Source organism: Dipodomys spectabilis, unplaced genomic scaffold, assembly GCF_019054845.1.
Source record: "Dipodomys spectabilis isolate Male_0828 unplaced genomic scaffold, ASM1905484v1 ptg000175l, whole genome shotgun sequence".
Taxonomy (NCBI): Eukaryota; Metazoa; Chordata; class Mammalia; order Rodentia; family Heteromyidae; genus Dipodomys; species Dipodomys spectabilis.
The window spans coordinates 14,090,592-14,110,000 of record NW_024870852.1 but is presented as its reverse complement, the minus strand read 5'-3'; the positions used below and the strand labels follow the sequence as shown (position 1 = coordinate 14,110,000).

Here is a 19,409-nt window from a genome sequence, read left to right as displayed (position 1 = left end):
GGTGATGATGGTGATGATGGTGATGGTGGTGATGATGGTGATGGTGGTGATGGTGGTGATGATGATGAGGAGGATGAGGAGGATGATGGTGATGGTGGTGATGAGGGTGATGATGGTGGTGATGGTGATGATGGTGATGGTGATGGTGATGATGGTGATGATGATGATGATGGTGATGATGGTGATGGTGGTGATGATGGTGATGATGGTGATGGTGGTGATGGTGGTAATGATGGTGATGATGGTGATGATGGTGATGGTGGTGATGGTGATGATGGTGATGATGGTGATGGTGGTGATGATGGTGATGATGGTGATGGTGGTGATGGTGGTGATGATGATGATGATGGTGATGGTGGTGATGATGGTGATGATGGTGATGAGGGTGATGATGGTGATGGTGGTGATGGTGGTGATGGTGGTGATGATGGTGATGATGGTGATGGTGGTGATGATGGTGATGATGGTGATGGTGGTGATGATGGTGATGATGGTGATGGTGGTGATGGTGGTGATGATGGTGATGGTGATGATGGTGATGGTGGTAATGATGGTGATGAGGGTGATGGTGATGATGATGATGGTGATGGTGGTGATGGTGGTGATGATGGTGATGGTGGTGATGGTGGTAATGATGGTGGTGATGGTGGTGATGGTGGTGATGGTGGTGATGATGGTGATGATGGTGATGATGGTGATGATGGTGATGGTGATGATGGTGATGGTGATGATGGTGATGATGGTGATGATGGTGGTGATGGTGGTGATGGTGGTGATGATGGTGATGATGGTGATGGTGGTGATGATGGTGATGATGGTGATGGTGGTGATGATGGTGATGATGGTGATGATGGTGATGATGGTGATGGTGATGATGGTGATGATGGTGGTGATGGTGGTGATGGTGGTGATGATGGTGATGATGGTGATGGTGGTGATGATGGTGATGATGGTGATGATGGTGATGAGGGTGATGATGGTGGTGATGGTGATGGTGATGGGCAGGTTGATGGAGAGAGGAAGAGAATGTGGGAGGTGAGGCTGGGAGTGAGCTCAGGGTCAGAGCAGAGCAGATCTTGTAGGAAATGGGGGAACATTTGGATTTCACAAGCAGAGGGTGGCGTGACCCGATGGCTCTGGGTGGCGAATGAGCTGGCCGCAAGGGAGGAAGCAGGGCACCTTGGCCCGAGGCTGGAGCCATGTCCCAGAGGAATGACAGCTCCTGAGTAGGGAGGAGAAGTGGGCGCTTGGGAGGAGCCCAGCCAGCGGGGTTCACCAGCAGCGGAACACGGTTATGAACTGCACCAGCCAAGGGACCCCGGGAGACAGCTGGGGTTCTACACGGGGAGGTCCAGAGGAGGAGCAGGTTTGCAGGGAGGCGGAGGAAGTCAGCGGTGGACACCGTGATCTGAGAGGCCCTGCTGGACGCCTGAGCAGGGACGCCGACTGGGCAGTGGAGCCTGGAGTTCAGGGAGAAGCAGTCAGGGGTTGTTGGCAAGTAGATGGCCTGCCAAACCCGTGAGCTGGAGAGATCCTCTGAGGGGAGGGTCCAAAACCAAAAAAGAGTGACAGGGGAGCCCGGGGCGGGGCTGTGTGTCTGCAATCTCAGCACTTAGAAGCTGAGACCCAAGGACTGCCAGTTCAAGGGAGACCCTGTCTCAAAAATGAAATTTATCTCAGTGGGTGGAAGAGTGTTTGCCCGATGTGTGAGAGGCTCTGGGTTCTATCCTCAGTGCCAGGGGAGAGAGAAAGAGGAGGAAGAGGAAGAGGAGGAGGAGGAGGAGGAGGAGGAGGAGGAGAGGAAGAGGAAGGGGAGTTGAAGGGGAGAGAAGGGGAAAGAGAAGAAGGAAAAAGAAGAGGAGGAGGAGGTGAGGAAGAGCAGAGAGGAGGAGAAAGAGGAGGAGGAGGAGATGGAGAAGGAAGAGAAGGAGGAGGAGAACAAAGAGAGGAGGAGAAGGAAGAGGAGGAGAAGGAAGAAGAGGAGGAGAAAGAAGAATGGGAGGAGGAGAACAAAGAGGAGGAAAAGAAAAAAAGAGGAGAGAAAGAAGAGGGGAAGGGGAGAAGGAAGAGGAGGGGAAGAGAAGGAAGAGGAGGAGAAAGAAGAGAAGGAGGAGAAGGAGGAGGGGAAGAAGGAAGAGGAGGAGAAAGAAGAGGAGGTGAAGGAGGAGAAGGAAGAGGAAGGGGAAGAGAAGGAAAAGGAGGAGGGGGAGGAGGAGAAAGAGAAAGAAGAGGAGGAGAAGAAAGGAGAAGGAGGAAGAGGAAGAGGAGAAAGAGGAGGAGAAGGAGATCTCCACTGTGTTAAGGTGAGAAGCAAAAGCAGAGGGAGGGGGAGGGACCCCGGAACAGATAGGGAGAGGGCACCGGTTCTGCACCCCTAGAGGGGCACCTGTCCCCTGCTCCCCCAGCTCCGCGGCCCTCAGAAGACCTTCCAGAGACAATGGAGTCACCTGGGCCTGCTCGCCAGGGGAGCTGCACCCAGGAGAGCTGCGGGCCACCGTCCCCAGCCTGCATCCCAGGGGAGCCAGAAACAGAGGGGCACACAGCTCCCCTCACCCCTCATGTCCCAGGGAGTGAGGGCAGTATGGGGCCTTCTCCTTCCCCACTGTGCCTTTGTTCTGTTCAGCACACACACACACACACACACACACAGATGAGACAGATGCACAAAGACATTCAGACATGCGAAACACACAGGACTCCCAAATGCTCCTGAAAAGGAATGAGTGAGAAGAGAGGAGAATGGAACTCACAAAGAAAGACATCCAGAAACGAAAGGCTCCCAGACAGGAGGGGATGGGGGCGAGTAAGGAGGAGACGGTGAAAAGCCCTGGGGTCACTGTGGTCTATTTGTCTCTGGGACTAGGGGCAGACGGGTATTTTATATTCATCTGCACAGGCTTTTTTGGTATTTTCTGCCTTTCCTACAGCAATGGAAAACAATAAATGTCATTTCTAAAAGAAAGAAGCTGTCCATGGAGAAGGAACAAAGCCACAGGCTGCAGAGGCAGCTAGAGGTGGGAGAGGGGGACGTGCATGCATAGATGAGCCAGCACGCGTGCATGCGCGCACACACGTGCATGCGCACACACACATGCACACGCGCACACACTCCCAGCTTGAGCAGCAAGAATAAAATTCTAGACATCTAAAAAAGAAAACAGTAGAGGAGAGAGGAGAGTCAAACAGGATGGATGGACACAAACACACACAGACACACACACACATTATCATCATCATCATCATCATCATCGTCATCATCCTCATCCTCATCCTCATCCCAGCCCCTGCATAGCTCAAGTTCCTATCCCACAAGCCCATCAAAGGCTGTGTGTTTAGTGGTGTTGTCTGGCTGCAAACATAATAGAACTTTCTGTGCTGAGAGCCAACAATTTAGGGGGGAAAAGAAACAATGCTCTATTTTTTGAATGAGCAAAGGAACTCATGAATGAGAGCTACCCACAGAAGCAAGTGAGGGCAAACAGCCAGGAAACTACACAGAGAGTGTGTATGAGGCAACAAGAAGCATGTGTGGAAGCACACATGCATGCGCACACACACACACACACACACACACACACACACATCCCGCAGGCAAAGGGAAAGTGGCCATTGGGAAAGGCTATGGAGCCAGATCTGGTAGCCACACTTGTAATCCTGGGATTTACCAAGCAAGACAAGAGGATTGGGCATTTGATGCTAGCCTGAGTTACAAAGTGAGCTGAGGCCAACCTGGCCTATGTAGTGAGACCCTCATCTTGAAAAACAAACAACAACAAAAACAACAAAACTCCACAAAAACAAGGGGCATAGCTCAGTGGTACAGTGCTTGCCTAGCATGTGAAAAGGCCCTGGGTTTAATTCCCGGCACAGCAAAGAAAGAAATAAAGGAAGGAAGGAAGTGAAGGAGGGAGGAAAAAGCTGCAGAGACAGGAGGTGGCAGAAAGCCAGACAGATAGACAGACTGGCAAATGGTGTCAAGGGGTCAGACAAGCAGACATGCGCACCCAATGAGCTGGGCGAGGCGAGAGCAGAGAGATGGAGGGGCTGGTACAGAGCGAGAGATGGTGACAGGGACAGAGGGAGGCGTGGGGACACCGGGCAGAGTCCCTGGAGGAACAGAGGTTGCAGGGGGCAGAAGGGATGCATGCACCTGTGTGCCAGCCCGTCAGTGCCCAGGCTTACACTCGCACTGAGTGTGCACAGGCCCACTCCCAGCAGGGGGCAGAGGGGCCTTTCAGGAAACCAGACCGCAGGAACTGCTCTTGCCTTCTCTGTGTTTCTCCATGTTTTCTAACCATCCCATCATGACCATGGGTGCATTCGTCTCAGAAGCAGAAAAAGCTGCAGGCCTGGAAAGAAAAAGGAAGAGAAAGAAAGAAAACCGGGGAAGAGAGTGGATGGAGATAAAGCTGGAGGACAAGGGAGGGAGGGCCGCCACCCACATGCACACACATGTGCACACGCATGTGCACGTGTTCACACACGGGCAGGGTGCTGTACCCGGGAAGGCGGGTGGCAGAGGCACAGAGCCCAGCCCCCAGACTCAGAAGGAGAGCCGGGGAGCACGGGCTGCTGTGATTCAGTGTGTGAAGTTCCTTGGGGGCTCCAGCCTGCTCCCCTCCAACCTGCCTCCACCTCAGTGTGACGTCTAAGTGAGCCAGAGCAGAGTGGGGGCCTACTTCAGGAGGACTCCACAGTGAAGGGGGGGGAGCGCAGCGGGGGCAGGAGAGTCAGACAAAGGCTGCAAGAGTAGAAGTTGAGGCATCAGACAGACAGACAGACACAGAGGCAGGACAGTGGGCCAAGTAGACAGAGGCAGGCCAGGGTTACCTCACCAAGCCTGGCAGCCCAGGAGTGGGCCTGACTGCAGCTGGACAAGGACAATGAGAGGAGCAGATTCGGCCCCAGGACAGGAGCCCCAGGGCCAAATGGAGGGATGGTAGGAGACTTGCCGATGCAGTAGGCTCACAGATGTGCACGCATGAGCACACACACATGCACTAACACACACACACACACACACACGGTAGTGGAAGAAGACAGAGCAGGCCGGCAGGGAGGAGTGAGCAAGGGAGCCATGTGGCTGGAGACAGACTCAGACAGGGCACATCTGGAAAAATGGAGAAGGAAAGACAGCCAGGGCAAGAGGAGAGAAGGAGGAGTTGGGGGGGGAGGGGGGGAGAGATCAATGAGAAGAGAGAAAAACAGAGCAGGAGAGATGCAGAGACCGCTCAGAAGCCACCGCGCTGAGGGGAGAGCTGAGACAAAGGACTCAGAGCCACACGACGCGCCTTCCTCCCCCACCCACTCTCTCTCCTTTTCTCTCTCTCTTTCCAGGGCAGATTTCTATAACACCTTAGAGACAGAGAGACCACTGGCTAGAGGAAGGGAAACAGGTACTTTTAAACATACACCGCAATCACACACACACTCTGGCTCCCAGAATGAGCACAAAAGCAAGAACTCTGTGAAGAGGGCGAAGGAGGCATGTAGAGTCTTGCTCTAGCTCTTTCTCTCTCTTTGGGGGGGGGGGGGGGAGTGTAAGGGGGCAGAGAACAAATACAGGAAAGCAGATGGTGATGCTCAAGAATGCACAAAGCCCCCTAACTTATGCTCCGGGAAGACAGGTATGACAATCAGACAGAGAGAAAGATACACACACACACACACACACACAGAGAGAGAAAGAAGTAGGGCCTGGATTCATTCAGGGGAGGAAGGGAAGAGGGGCTGGAGTCCAGGCAAGGCCCCCGTCCCCGCCCCCCCACCCCTGCTGGAAGGAGACCCCTCCTGGACACAGGGGACCCCAGCTGAGTGGTGAGTGGTTCCTGGCCTGTGCTGATAAACAGGGTGGGAGCTATTGTAACACCCCCTCCTTTGGGACACCCCAAGAAGATGACACTAACTCCAGAAAGGGGGGCAGTGAGAGGACTGAGAAAGTCAGGAACACTTCACCCAACTGCAGGAAGAAGACTTGGGAAGGAGACATGGAAGATGTGTTGGGAAAAGGCACTTCAACAAGGGAGCAGGTGCAAGGGCCCTGGGGTGGGGGGTGAAGATGCAGAGGGAGGGTAGGCATTGGGAATGGCAGGTCCTCTGGGCACTGGTGGCTGGCCTAGTGACCAGGAAGGAATGAAGCATGCAAGGTATGCCAGGACTGGAAGGGAAGAAAGAGACTGCAGCTGGGAGGGAGGGCAGGGGCTGGCAGGAATGGGGGGGGGGGGATTCAGTGTCTAGAGAGTGTGAACGAAGGACCAGGAATGGGAGGCCACCCCAGAGGGAAGGCAGCAGGAGGAGAGGCTCACAAAGGGGACTGTGACAGTGGAGGTGACACCGTAGGTGGCTTGGGATGAAGGCTGAAGATGCAGCTGTGTACATTGATGCTGCAGATTCAGCCAAGGTCACCAAGATTTTTCCAGAAAGAGGAACCAGAGGCTGGTGATGGAGTTCTCACCTAGCATGCACGAGGCTGAGGGTCCCATTACAAAAAAAAAAAAGTTACCGAGCAAAGGGGAGGGGAGGAAGTGGAGGGGGGAGTGGGGTGAGGACAGGGTTGGGATTAGATGGGCCGGCCGGTGGCTGCTCAGCATTGTGAATTCACCAAATGCCACTGGATTGCTCACCTTCGGAGGCTGATTTTAAACAAATGGATTTCGCCACAATTTAAAAACAAAAGGTTTCAGTTGGACATCGTGGTGCATGCTTGTAATCCCAGCACTCGGGAGACAGGTGGAGGCAGAAGGATTGGGAGTTCAACTTCAGTCTGGGCTACATAAAGAGAAAATGTTTCCAAAAGAAATTTAAAGTTTAATTTTTTAAAAAAAGAAAAAGTAAGAGCCAGGCACTGGTAGCTCAGGCCTATGATCCTAGTTACACAGGAGGTTGAGATCTGAGGATTATGGTTCGAAGCCAGCCTGGGCAGGAAAGTCGATGAGATTCCTATATCTAATTTACCACCAAAAAAGCCAGAAGTGGAGCTGTAGCTCAAGTGGTAGAGTTCTAGCCTGGAGCAAAAAAGCTTAGGAGCAGCATCTAGGCCCTCAGTTCAAGTCCCAGATGGGCACCAAAAACCAACCAACCAACCAACCTCAGGTCCCTACCCTGCCCTGCCACATGGGGTATATTGACTATGGGGTTTGTGGATGGAAGTCTTAGGGAACCTAAACATTTCTCCAGCGCAGTGGCTCCTCCACAGAGAGGCGACAGGAGCTCCTTGAACACCGGTGCACACACACACAGACGCAGGCCTGACGCACGCAGGCCTGACGCACGAAGGAAAGAGAAGAAAACTCCAGCAGAGCTCTGAGGGAGACAGGGAGGGGGCCGGGAGGACGGAAGCAGCGAGGCGAGACCCCCACACCGCCAGGGGCTGCGGGATGACTCACGCCTGCGCCCGGCCCACACACAGAGCCGGATCTCAACCGGCAGTGGACAGGAGCTGTGACACCACAGCAGCCACCGCCACTGACAGGGACATGCAGGCCCCAACAAAGCCCCCAGGCAGCGGTGGGGGCAAGGGGGGAGTGTGACCCACAGGAGCTGGATAGCAGGACAGAGGGCAGGACATAGCTAGCCATATGGCTAGAATAGAGCCTGTGATAGCCCCGCAGTGTCCAAAAGAAGGAAGGACACACAGAGCGTCACTCCCACAGATCCCTGTGCTCTGAGAGCCACGCACACACCAGCCATCAACAGCGGACAGACAGACAGACAGATGTGCAGACACCCAGGGTGGCCATGAAGCAGGACAGTTCCCAGCAGACCAATTCTCAGGAGACACAGACACACAAACCACATGTGCACCCAGCCCGACACACACACACACACACACACACACACACCACCACTACCACCACCACCACTACCACCACCACCACCAATACTCAGCCCAACAGCCTTCCAATCCTCATTCCTTCCTGTGGGTACAGGCAGCAAGGGCTGACCCCTGCAAAGGCAGGTGGAAGAGAAGAGGGGGCCACATGTCCCCAGCCCATCACCCCAATCTGGGTACCCCAGGGCATGGGGGCCCATGAAGCAAGAACTCGGGAAGCTGTGGAGAAGCCATTCCTGCGGGGGGGGGGGGGGGGGGCGCGGGCGGGTAGGGGTAGGCAGATTGGAACTCAGGGGCCAGAGGCCAGGATGGAGAGGCCAGAGGGGGCCTGGGTGGGAAGGGAGAAGGGAGAAAGGTGAAGAGGTTGGCAGGAAGGCAGTCATGGTCACAAGGGGAGCTGTTTGGGGACCTGGCATTGGACAGGGGTGAGGAACTTGGGGTGTGAAGCTGGCCTGGGTTGGCAGTGGGAGACTGGCCATCTGTGATAGGAGAGGGAACCACGACGGGAGAGGGGGTGTGCTAGCTCCAAAATCCTGGTGAGAGTTCTGTGAGCACCTGACAAAGAGTTGACCAGAGACATCAGAGGGACAGACCCAAGGGAGGAGGGCAGCTGGCCATGATCTGCCCAGGGAAAGGATGGGGGGGGTGGACAGGAACAGAGAGAGAAATCAGTCTGCATCCTGAGTACCCATTCCTGGGAAAGAAAGAGAGGGAGGCAGATGTGGAGGCAATGGAGTGAGGGACAGGCTGTGGGCGACACACACACAAGCTTGTGCGTGCTCTGTCTCTCCCTGTCTCCCTCTCCTTCTCCCCTGCAGTGATGCACAGAACAGAGGCAAAATTCAATAAGACTGGAAGAAGGAGGGGAGCGGGAGCGCGGGAGGAAGCCGCAGCCTCAGAGGAGGCGGTCAGTAAGCGCTGGTGGAAGGAAGGAACAAAGAAAGGACGTCCAGAAGGGAAAGTGACAGCCACGGTCCGTGTCCCACACAGACAGTGAAGAACACGGCGAGGGGCTGCACGGCGGGAGGGGGAGTCTGAGGCTTTCCCCTGCAGAGTTGCACATTCTAGGGTAGACAAGTTACACCTCCAACCTGTGATGACAGGAAGGGCTGAGAAGGAGGGGAGGTACGAGGAGGGCACGGGCGATGGACGACTGACCAGAGGAACGGCTCTGAGCGGTATTGGAAAACAGACATACAGGAGTCGTGGTGAAGAGAGAGGAACGGAGGGTCACCGGAGGCGGGGAGCCTTGGGGAGCCCTTGGCAATCTGGCGGGTTCACTGGAACGTGACCTGTTGGGGAGGGGTGAGTCAGGAACACGGGAGGAGTGGACCAGATGCTGAGCCTAGGGTTAGCCTTGAAGGCCAGAGGCCAGGCAGAGGCTCAGGAAGCTGGGCGCTCACCGAGATGGGGTGATGGAGGTGAGGAGGGGCAGAGAGGCCAGGCAGCGTCCTGCAGAAGGAGGACAAGCAGGGAGTCTCAGGAGAGCGGCCCAGAAATAACTGTTGAACAGACAGAGGAACTGATGGACAGATCGCCAGTGCTTGTGCTTGTCTGCAGAACATGAGCACCAGGAGAGATTTGGAGGAGACACTGGGAGGGACAGGGCCAAGTGCATCCAGAGGAAAGGAGCCGGAGCCGAGTTGTGGAGCAAAACCTAGGTGGAGAGCAGCTCCATCACACACACACACACACGCATGTCCAGGGCAGACTTCAGAGACGCCTCAGAGACAGGGAAAGCATAGGAGGGAAGGCAAGAAAGATGGGAACTCTTGTGCATGCGCGCACGCACACAATCACACACACACACCGCACGGGACTGTGCAGTCAGTCTTAATGGGAAAATGAATTAACGACCGAGCTGTGACACACAGAGGCAGAAAGGGAGAGAAACAAAGACAGCGAGATGCAGAGATAGAGACACACAGAGCTGGAGGACAGGAACAAAAGACAGAGCACAGGGGAGACAAAGAGACACAGGAACACAAAGCCAAGGAAAAGAAGGGGCCCGCCCCCCCCCTTCCAGGCTGTGCAGAAGGCGGCTCACACCTAGGGAAGGACGGCCATGACCAAAGCGGCCTCCAGCCTGGGTCCAGAGTTGGTCAGTCAGCCCCTGCTGGCAGCAGCCACAGCAAGGAACACACCACACACACACACACACACACACACACACACACACACACACACACACACACACACCCTGCAGTGCCCAGCACACCCATGCAACCTGCTGAATACACCACACACATGCACACACACACATGCTCACACATGCACACACAAAATCAGTGTCAGGAATACTCCAGAAAAGACAACACGCAGTTGAAACCCAGGGAAGGAGAGGGATGCAGGCGCACTCTCCGGCTACCTGCCTGCCTGCCTGTCTGTCTGTCTGTCTGTCTGTCTGTGTGCCTGTCATCTGTCTCACCCACATGCCTCACACCACACGCAGATCAGGCAACAGTGGGGCAGGGAAGGGGAGCGGCTGTGATGGTTGGATTCAGTCCTGGCCTGGTGGGAGCTTTCCACCTGCTCTTCTGCTGCCCCCTGCAGCATCTACCCACATCCACCCAACATTTAACCCGCAGCCCTCACCCTCTGGAGCCGCTTGGGGCCCATCTTCTCTCCTGAAGCCTTGGGCTTCCTTCATTATCTATCACTGCTCGCCCATCCTCAGGTCACGCCGTAGATCACGGACCCCCCTGAGCTTCCTCCTGAGTTTTTTTTTTTTTCCTTAGTTTTCCTCATGGGTCTCTAACCCCCAGGCCAGGACCAGGCCTAGGCCTGTGTCAGAGGAGCCCTGTAGAAACCTGCCAGTGAAGGAATGATCTAGTGAGTGAATGAGAGCAGGAATGCCTATCTGCCCACGCCATGGGAAGCTTAATGCGGGATGAAAAAGCAGAAGGTGGGCCGGGTGTGACAGTGCATGCCTGAGACCCCAGCATCCTGGAGGCTAGACAGGAGGAGGGCAAGCTCCAGGCCAGCGAGGTTATCAAGCAAGACTTAATCCAAGAACAAAGAGATCAAGCAAGGGAGGGAGAGAGAGGGAGGAAGGAAGGAAGGAAGGAAGGAAGACAAAAGATAGATAGATAGATAGATAGATAGATAGATAGATAGATAGATAGATAGATAGATAGATAGATAGATAGATAGATAGATAAAAGAAAAGGAAAGAAGGAGGGAAGAAGGGAAGGAACGAAGGAACAAAGGAAAGGAAGGGAAGGAAAAGGAGGAGGGAAGAGAGCAAGCCAGGAGGGTGGGAGGGAGAGACCTGGACAGAGCAGAGTCTGGAGCCAGCACATCTGGAATAATCAAGATGGAGGCCTGCAGGAGGGCACTGGAAGTGGGACCGGTAATGGAAGAGTAAACCCTGGCTTGCACGTGTACGCACTGTGTATAAATGCAGCACGGAGCCAGAACATCTGAAAGACAGGGCAGAGGAAGGGGTGTGTGTGTGTGTGTGCACGCACACGCGCGCGTGCACACACATACACACACACATGCTCACCCAGCCACCACCACCACAGTGCCTTTCCTGGTCCATCCTGCTGTCTCTGATTTCTATTGTCCATCCATCTGTCTGTCCCTTTTTCTTTCAGCAAAGAACAGCTTTTCTGAACCCATGAGAGAAATAAAGGGGGGGGGGGGGGAGACAGAAATGAAAGAAAATGTAGACCAGGAACATGTGTGTGTGTGTGCATTTATGAGTGCATGCATTTGTGTGCACATCTTGTGCATGTATGTAAATGTGTTGTGTGCACACATCCAGTGCAGGTGGGAGCAGTCGGTATGCAGGGAGGCAGAGGGCACACCCGCCACACGGGGCACACACGACACACCCAGCCCTGCCCCTCAGCACACGCAGGTCACTGAGAAGCCTCTCCCAGCCTGCAAGGCGGGGGGCGTGGGGCTGGCCCCACCAGCCAGCTGAACTGACGGCTCTTGCCTGTAATGTCGTCATCCTGGACACAGGAGGGCCCAGCTGGGAGCGGCTGGCTGCAGGGGATGAGCTGAGCTCACAAGGCCCAAGGGGCACTCACGCCCCCTGGATGTGTGATGGGGAAATAGATGCATTGTGCACGAGGAGCCAGAGCAAACCGGCTTACCTCGTTCCCTACCACAACCACATGTGCACGCAGCTCCGGCCCCCCAGCACCGGGCCGCGGGTGCTGGGAAGGAGGGGGGCTGGAGCACCCAGTGTTTGGCTCAGATCTTCTGTAGTGGTGGGGTCTCACCTGGGTGGGCATTCCCATGGAGAATGTCAGCCCCCTAGCCCCGCTGTGCCCTTCCGTGGGGGAAATGGAGGGTGAGGCCGTAGGCTTTCCTCCTGGCTCTCTCCTGTGCCCCGGCAGCCTCATAAACCTGTAAACACAGGTTTATACACACCGCCCGGCGCCTCCCACAGATCTTCCATGGCCACAGCAGCAACACTCTCCACTCAGGTCTGGCAGCCTCTGTAGGTGACCATTTGAATCCTGAGCTTCCCAAGCTTTGGGGGACCCCAGGCATGGTCTGGTGCTTCTCCCCAGATGTGATCCTCCAACACAGCAGCAGATGTGCACACACGGCCACAGCCTGCCACGGGTATCTCTAATCAGAGCCCTGTCAGCCCCCACCCTAACCCTGCCAGCTACCAGGGCAGCCCAGCCCAAGGCTCCCGACCACAGACCATTCTCACATCTGGCTTCTAACTCCCCTAAAACACACACACACACACACACACACACACACACACACACACACACGCTCAATAAATCACCAGTCAAACTCTTGAGGTCTGTTTGTGTTTAATCAGACAATATGCAAAGTATTTACAACCAATTCTGGACCCCCCCCCCCCTTTTCCCCAAGCCTGGGCCTTGGAATGCGGCATGGCTAAGCCCGCCCAGAGCTGGGGGAGGGGGCAGGGGTCCCTGGGGCCTCTGCACAGTCATCTGAAATCTACAAAACACTGTTTAAAAAAAAGAAGACAGGATTAGGACACCTCATACAAAGGGCCCTGGGCAGCTGGGCAGGGTGGGGGACACGCGGGTGACCGAGCTCAGAGGTGACGGGCAGATGGGAGGAGAAGGTGGCATTTCATCAGCCAGCCCCGCGGCCTGGCGCACGGCCGTCGGACGTCACCATGGGGGCCCGGCGGGCTGAGAAGCCCCACAGAAGGAATGTCATTGCTGTGACAGGACAGTGGGTGAAATGGGCACCACTAGGGACAGAGAAGGGGCGTTTTGTACATGTTAAATACGGACGCACATGGAGCTACACAGATGCACACACACAGAGACCACAGGGGCCCTTGGCAGGTGTCACCATGGGCAGCTGCCCATTGTGTACAGAGACAGACTGAGGCCCAGGAGAAAAAGCCGCCACCCCATAGCCCTAAGGCTAGACAGCAACACGAGGATCCAAACAGTCACCTGCTGTCCCCGGGGCTGGGCTCCACGCGACTGCCCAGCCGCTGGGTCTGGACAGGAACTGAGCTGGTACAGAGGCCAGGGCCACACACAGGCCTGCAGACCTGGCAGCTCAGAGAGGGAGCAGAGCTGCCCACGGTCACACAGCCAAGACACTCCTCTCTACAGCTATGAGTTATAAATGCTAGCCTGGGGAGGAGCGCAGAGGCCCAGAGTAGAAATGCTCAGGACAAATAGAAAAGGAGGACCTGGGGTTCCCTGCAGAGGCCAGGGACAGGGCCTCCTAGCCTCCATGTTCTTCTGCCTCCACTTGATTGCTTCCAGAGCCTGGGAGCTCCCTCCCCTTTGTGTCCAGCTGGTTCCAAAGATCAAACCCTGGCCACATTCTGACTGAAGCTGCTTCCTTGAACCACCATCTCCTTCCTCTACTCCTGGCTCAGCCTCACACCTGCCTCCATTCTCTTCCCAACAATGGACAGACAGACTCACAAAACGGCAACTATAATAGGACTCTGCTACCCAATCCATCTCTAGACCCTGTCCCCTGGGCTGTCCCCGTCCATCCGTCCACAATGCCTTTGAGAACAATTCCTGAGGACGACAGAGGGAGCACCGGCCGCGGGTCCCACGATCCTAACTCTTCTGTGCCCCGGGCAAGTCACTACCTCCTCTACACCCAGTTTCCCTATGGGCAAAATGGGGGCGAGGATCTGACCATTTCCAAGGGTCCCTGGGGTGACAGGTAGGATTTGGGGCAGCGCTCATCCCATCCCCCATCACCAAATCCCACTGGGCCATGGGCTGCCCAGCCTAGGAGAAGGTTCTAGACCCAGGAGCTCCACTCACAGACGTCTCAGCCCTGGAAGGCGGGAGGCTGCTGGCGAGCTGACTGAGGGCCTGGGGCCATCGCTCCTCTTTGGAAAGGCTCTCGAGACAGCCCTAGGGTGGAGGGAGTGGGGAAGGAGCAGGCGGGCGCTAGGGGTCCATCTGGAAAAGGGCATCCCGGCCCAGCCCTTCTTCCCAGTTCCTCCTCCAGAGAGGGGCGGACTCGGAGGGATGGCAGGGAGCAGGTGTGTGGCCGGAGCAGACGCTGAGATGGTGGTCATGGTGCTGGCCTCGGTCCGTCTTCTTGGGCTGCCCCAGGTCCAGAAGCTCTTCCCTGTCCCCCACAGCAGAGGCCTTGGCCTTGGTGATGAATTCAGCCCTCCCGGGAAGGGCCAACGGTGGGCGGGCAGAGGGCGGCCAGGCCCCACCTCCGAGACCCACCGGGAGCCCAGACCAGCCAAGCCGAGGGAGGCCAAGCGCAGTCATGGGGGCGCCTTTGCCTATAGGTTCTCCCCGGGCTGGTACTGCGGCTCGGTGGACGTGAAGTAGTCCTCCAGGAAGGCCTGTAGGTACTCGAAGGTGGGCCGCTCCTCCGGCTCCTTCCGCCAGCACTGGCACATGAGGTCGTGCAGGGACTCGGGGCACTCGGGCGGGCAGGGCATGCGGTAGCCCCTCTCCACCTGGTCCAGCACCTCCCGGTTCACCATCCCTGAGGACAGAAGGGGGCATGAGGAGCTGCCCGCAGACGGGAGACGGGGAGGGGCAGAGGGGGACGAGAGGGCACCATGCCGAGAAGTAGAGCCGCCCTACGTCCTCCCCGGACCAGAGGGGGCGCCCAGATAGGGAAACTGAGGCTCCGCACAGGGGCTCGAGGAGCTTCCTCACCAGGGTAGGGCACCCGTCCCTTGGTGGTGAGCTCCGTCAGGAGGATCCCGAAGGACCACACGTCCGACTTGATGGTGAAGCGGCCGTAGAGGGCTGCTTCGGGCGCTGTCCACTTGATGGGGAACTTGGCACCTGCGGGCACGGGGAAGGCCGGGGCGGCTGTCACGGTGCTCTGCCTGCCATCGGGCAGATGAGGAGACCCAGCAGTGGTGCCCACCCCAGCCGCCGACCGCCCCAGACCCTGTCCCCACCTTGCCGGGCCGTGTATTCATTGTCCTCAATGAGGCGGGCCAGCCCAAAGTCCGCCACCTTGCACACCAAGTTCTCCCCGACGAGGATGTTGGCCGCGCGGAGGTCCCGGTGGACGTAGTTCATCCGCTCCACGTATGCCATGCCCGAGGCGATCTGCAGGGAGACCCCCCCCCAGGGTGCCAGCTCAGGGGCCACAGCTATGTGTCCCGCCCTTGCCACACCTCAGCTCAACCCAAACACCACCAATGCACAACCCACGGCTGGAGTGCAGAGGGAGGAGATGCAGGGCGCAGGGAGAGGGAGAGGACGAGGCGGGAGCAGCCAGGGAGGCCGGCAGCACGGGCCCCAGGCCCAGCTGTGCGGCAGCACGCAGGTGCAGCGCACCCTGCCTGCAGTCCACACCCTGTGGCCACTCAAGAGCAAAGGGGGAGAAAACCATCTTGGCACTGCCCGTAGCAGGCCATAACACAAGATTGTGGAGTGACTAAATGACCTTTACAGAGGGGAAAATAAATAAAGCCTGCAGTCTCCCAGAGCCACTCAGTGAGTCCTGGCGCCTCTGTCCATCTCCCACAGCCCCTCTAACTGGTTTGATAATCCATGCAGAGCAATTCAGGCAGGCCTCCTGGGAGGGGGTGGGGGTGCTCCAGAGGCTGGAACCCGGCAGGTGAGGAGGTGGGAGGGGAGACTCACCTGAGCAGCCATGTCCACCAACTGAGGAAGCCGCAGGTACTTGCCCGTTTCCCCCTTGAGGAAGTCCAGCAAACTCCCTGGGCAAAGAGAGACCTAGCTCCAGTCTCGGCCCGCACCCCCCTGCTTGGGAAGCAGAAGGGCTTGCTCCACCAAGCCCGCCTCAGAACCAAGCCTCGCTCTGCATTCATAAAGGCAAGTGGGAGGCGCCCCCCACCCCCGCAGGGCCCCAAGAGGACCAGGCCAGCCTCAGGGCCTGAACCCCACCAAACCCACTTCAGCAACATAAGGCACAAACCACTGACACACATAGCTAAACAAAGATCACATACAGGGAATTTCCAGAGAAACCTATCAACCGTGTCACAGGACAGACACCCTAGAGGTGGTGACACACAGAAACTGCTTAAAACTCACTCGACTGGACAATTCAGTAGGCGTATATTGGACCAGGCAGAGTGACACATACCTGCAATCCCAGCTACTCAAGAAGCAGAGGTAGGAGGTTTAAAATTAGAGGCTGGGCCCCAGTAAAATCAGTTTTTCAGACCTATCTGAAAAACTAAGACGCAAAGAGACTGGGAGTGTGGCTCAAGTGATAGAGCACTTTTAGCCTTCAGTTCCAGTAAAGCACAAAAAAAATGGGGATAGAAGCATTTTTAATTAAATGGTATTTTTGGGTTTTGGTGTTGTTGTTGTTGTTTGTTTTTTGGTCATGGGGCTGGAACTTGGGGCCTGGGCGCTGTCCCTGAGCTTCTTCATTCAAGGCTAGTGTTCTACCACTTTGAGCCACGGTGTCACTTCTGGTTTTCTGGTGGTTAATTGGAAATAAAAGTCTCATGAAAAAGAAAAAAAAAAAAAAAGTCTCATGACTTTTCTGCCTGAGCTGGTGTCAAACCATGATCCTCAGATCTCAGCCTCCTGAGTAGGTAGAATTACAGGTGTGGGCCACTGGCGCCTGGCTTTTATTTGTATTATTAAGGTGATATATAGAAGGGTTACAGTTTCCTAAGTTGGGTAACGAGTACATTTTTTTTTCTTTTTTCTTTTTCTTTTTTTTTTGGTCGGTCGTGGGGCCTGAACTCTGGGCCTGGGCGCTGTCCCTCAGCTCTTCAGATCAAGGCTAGCGCTCTACCACTCGAGCCACAGCGCCCCTTCCGGCTTTTTCTGCTTATGTGATGCTGAGGAATCGAACCCAGGGCCTCATGCATGCAAGGCAAGCGCTCTACCACTGAGCCACCTTCCCAGCCCCTACATTTCTTATTTTGAAGAGTAATTAATTTAAAACTTAAGCACTCAGGAGGCTGAGGCGGGAGGATCTCGAATTTGGGAATAATCTGAGCCCCAGGATGTTTGAGAGCAGTCTGGATGATATGCTAAGACCCTGTCTCAAAGAAACACAAAAAAAGTAAGTCAAGGTCAAGCCAGAAGGGGCTTAGGGGAAAATCAATGGCGCAAGCGGAAAGGGGAAGGCAATCCCCGGGGGATGGTCCCGGCGTCACGTCCATGGCCACACAGGCTGGCCTGGGTTCCAGGAGGGGCCAGAGCTGGCCCTCAGCCTCCCCTGCTTGAGTCCCAATGGCGCCAGGCCTCACCCTTGCTCATGTACTCCGTGACAATGTAGATGGGTTCCTCTGACACCACAGCATACAGCTGCACCAACTTCTCGTGCCTCAGTTTCTTCATGACTTGCGCCTCCTGCAGGAAGGCCTCTGGAGACATGGTGCCCGGCTTGAGGGTTTTGATGGCTACCCTGGTGGTGCCATTCCAGGTCCCTGTGTGGGGGAGGAATACCAGCTACCTCACCGGAGGCCCCACGGAGCCCAGGACCTGCCATGCCGGAGCGCCCAGCTCCCCGCGCCACTGGCAGAGCAGGCCCGGCCAAGGCTGGTGCTCCTTCCCAACCTCCACATGCCCATCTGCAAAATGGACCCGAGGACCAGGTGGCCGGCCCTGGATCCAAAGCTGAGCTGAGGCTGCCCCTGGCCAGCCTCGCCGTCTCCCCTTCCTCCCGCCCACAGCCGGACCTCCCTTCCTCAGGCTTGGCCTTCAGCCTCCAGGCTTTGTCCCCATGATCCTCCCAGCCCTACCTTCCCCTGCCATTCTGCAGCCCCTCTCTGGACAGCAGGGCAGATGACAGAGAAGGAATACCTAGGGGATACTGAGGCGACCTCTAACCCCATCTGCCACTCTGGAGTCAGCAGGAGGCAGCTGGCCGTGGAGGGGCCTGGGATGTGTTGGGCTACACGGAGTTCATTGTCAAGGACCACTTCCCCACGCCTCCAGCTAGACAGGAAGTTGCCCAGGACGCCCCCCCTCCCCTGGCACTGGAACTGGCCAGTTCCGCCTGCCCAGGTTGCAGTCGAAGAGATTAAAACCTGCACTGAGCAGCTGTGGGTGGACTGGTGCTCAGGCTCCCAGGAGTCAAAGGAGCTCAGTTGAGCACTTGGGGGACTGTACCCCAGGGAAAGAGCAGCCCCCCCTGGGAGGGTTAGAGGGGGTGAATGTGACTCAAGGGCATTACAAGCATGTGTGACAATGCCAGAGGGACACCGGCGGCTCTGAGCAATCAACATCCGTGAATTAAAATGAGTACGTGAGCACGGGAGCCCCGGGCTGCCAAGGAAGCCAGGGCCTGGTTGCTTACCCATCCACACCTCCCCGAAGCAGCCCTGGCCCAGCTTGACCTCCAGCCGCAGGGACTCTCGGGGGATCTCCCAGGCATCCTTGGCCAGGCCCTGGGTCTGCGGCTTGGATGTGGGGCACACGGTGGTGAGCCGGTGGCACAGGCCGTCGGCATGCTCTGGCAACAAGGAAGCAAGAGGAGTTCAGGCAGGAGTCCCCTCAGGGGGTCCCCGCTTCCCCCCCCCCCAGTGTGTGTAGGCCCCAAGGCTCCAGGGACCCATAGGGTATCCCCACTGAAAAGTATCAACAACTGCACACCCCACCACCCCACCCCGAAGCTGGTCAACTGTGCCAACCACACTGACTTGCTTCATTCATTCATTCAGAGTTCTAGCATGCTAGGGACACAGTAGGGAATGATGTGGGCCCTAAACGTTCACAGCCATGTGTGGGGAGCTGCGTGTGCTGAGGGCGGGGGAGGAGGGAGGTGTGGAGGCCTGGAAGGCTTCCCAGAAGGAGCAGGGACTGGGTCTGCAGAGGGGGTCACTGGGAGGGTACCCCTGGCAGAGTACATAGCCTAAAGGCTACAGATAAGATGGGCGGCTGTCTGGAGAAGCTGCTGGAAGGTGCAGGTGCTGGGAGAGCTGCAAAGAAGGGGAGAGAAGGGCAAGGGAAGGAGCAGGGGGGGGCTGGGGTCTTCATCTTGACTCAAGGCAGCCCTGAAGGCATGATCGGGGGGCCTAGGCACTAGGGATGGTTGAGGGATGCGTTTGAGGTGACCGGGGACATGCCCCCCCCCCCCCGTGCCCACACCCATCCACAGCACCCAGAGCTCACGGCTCTCTACTGCACTCACCCCTCTTTCTCTCCTCTCCTCTCCTTTCTCCCTC

At 56.6% G+C, this 19,409-nt stretch overlaps 1 protein-coding gene across 2 annotated transcripts in view; it reads right to left on the bottom strand.

Moving 5' to 3' along the window:
• Positions 1 to 12,617: 12,617 nt before the first annotated feature.
• Positions 12,618 to 19,409, bottom strand: part of Src (SRC proto-oncogene, non-receptor tyrosine kinase) — a 40,769-nt gene continuing 33,977 nt past the window's right edge. For both annotated transcript variants that reach the window (XM_042694742.1, XM_042694743.1), the window contains 6 exons: positions 18,542 to 18,697; positions 17,490 to 17,669; positions 15,898 to 15,974; positions 15,204 to 15,357; positions 14,953 to 15,084; positions 12,618 to 14,776 (listed from right to left, as the gene is read on the bottom strand). In XM_042694742.1, the coding sequence (XP_042550676.1) occupies positions 14,568 to 14,776; positions 14,953 to 15,084; positions 15,204 to 15,357; positions 15,898 to 15,974; positions 17,490 to 17,669; positions 18,542 to 18,697 (908 nt within the window). In that variant the 3' untranslated portion in view covers positions 12,618 to 14,567. The remainder of the gene's footprint in view (positions 14,777 to 14,952; positions 15,085 to 15,203; positions 15,358 to 15,897; positions 15,975 to 17,489; positions 17,670 to 18,541; positions 18,698 to 19,409) is intronic.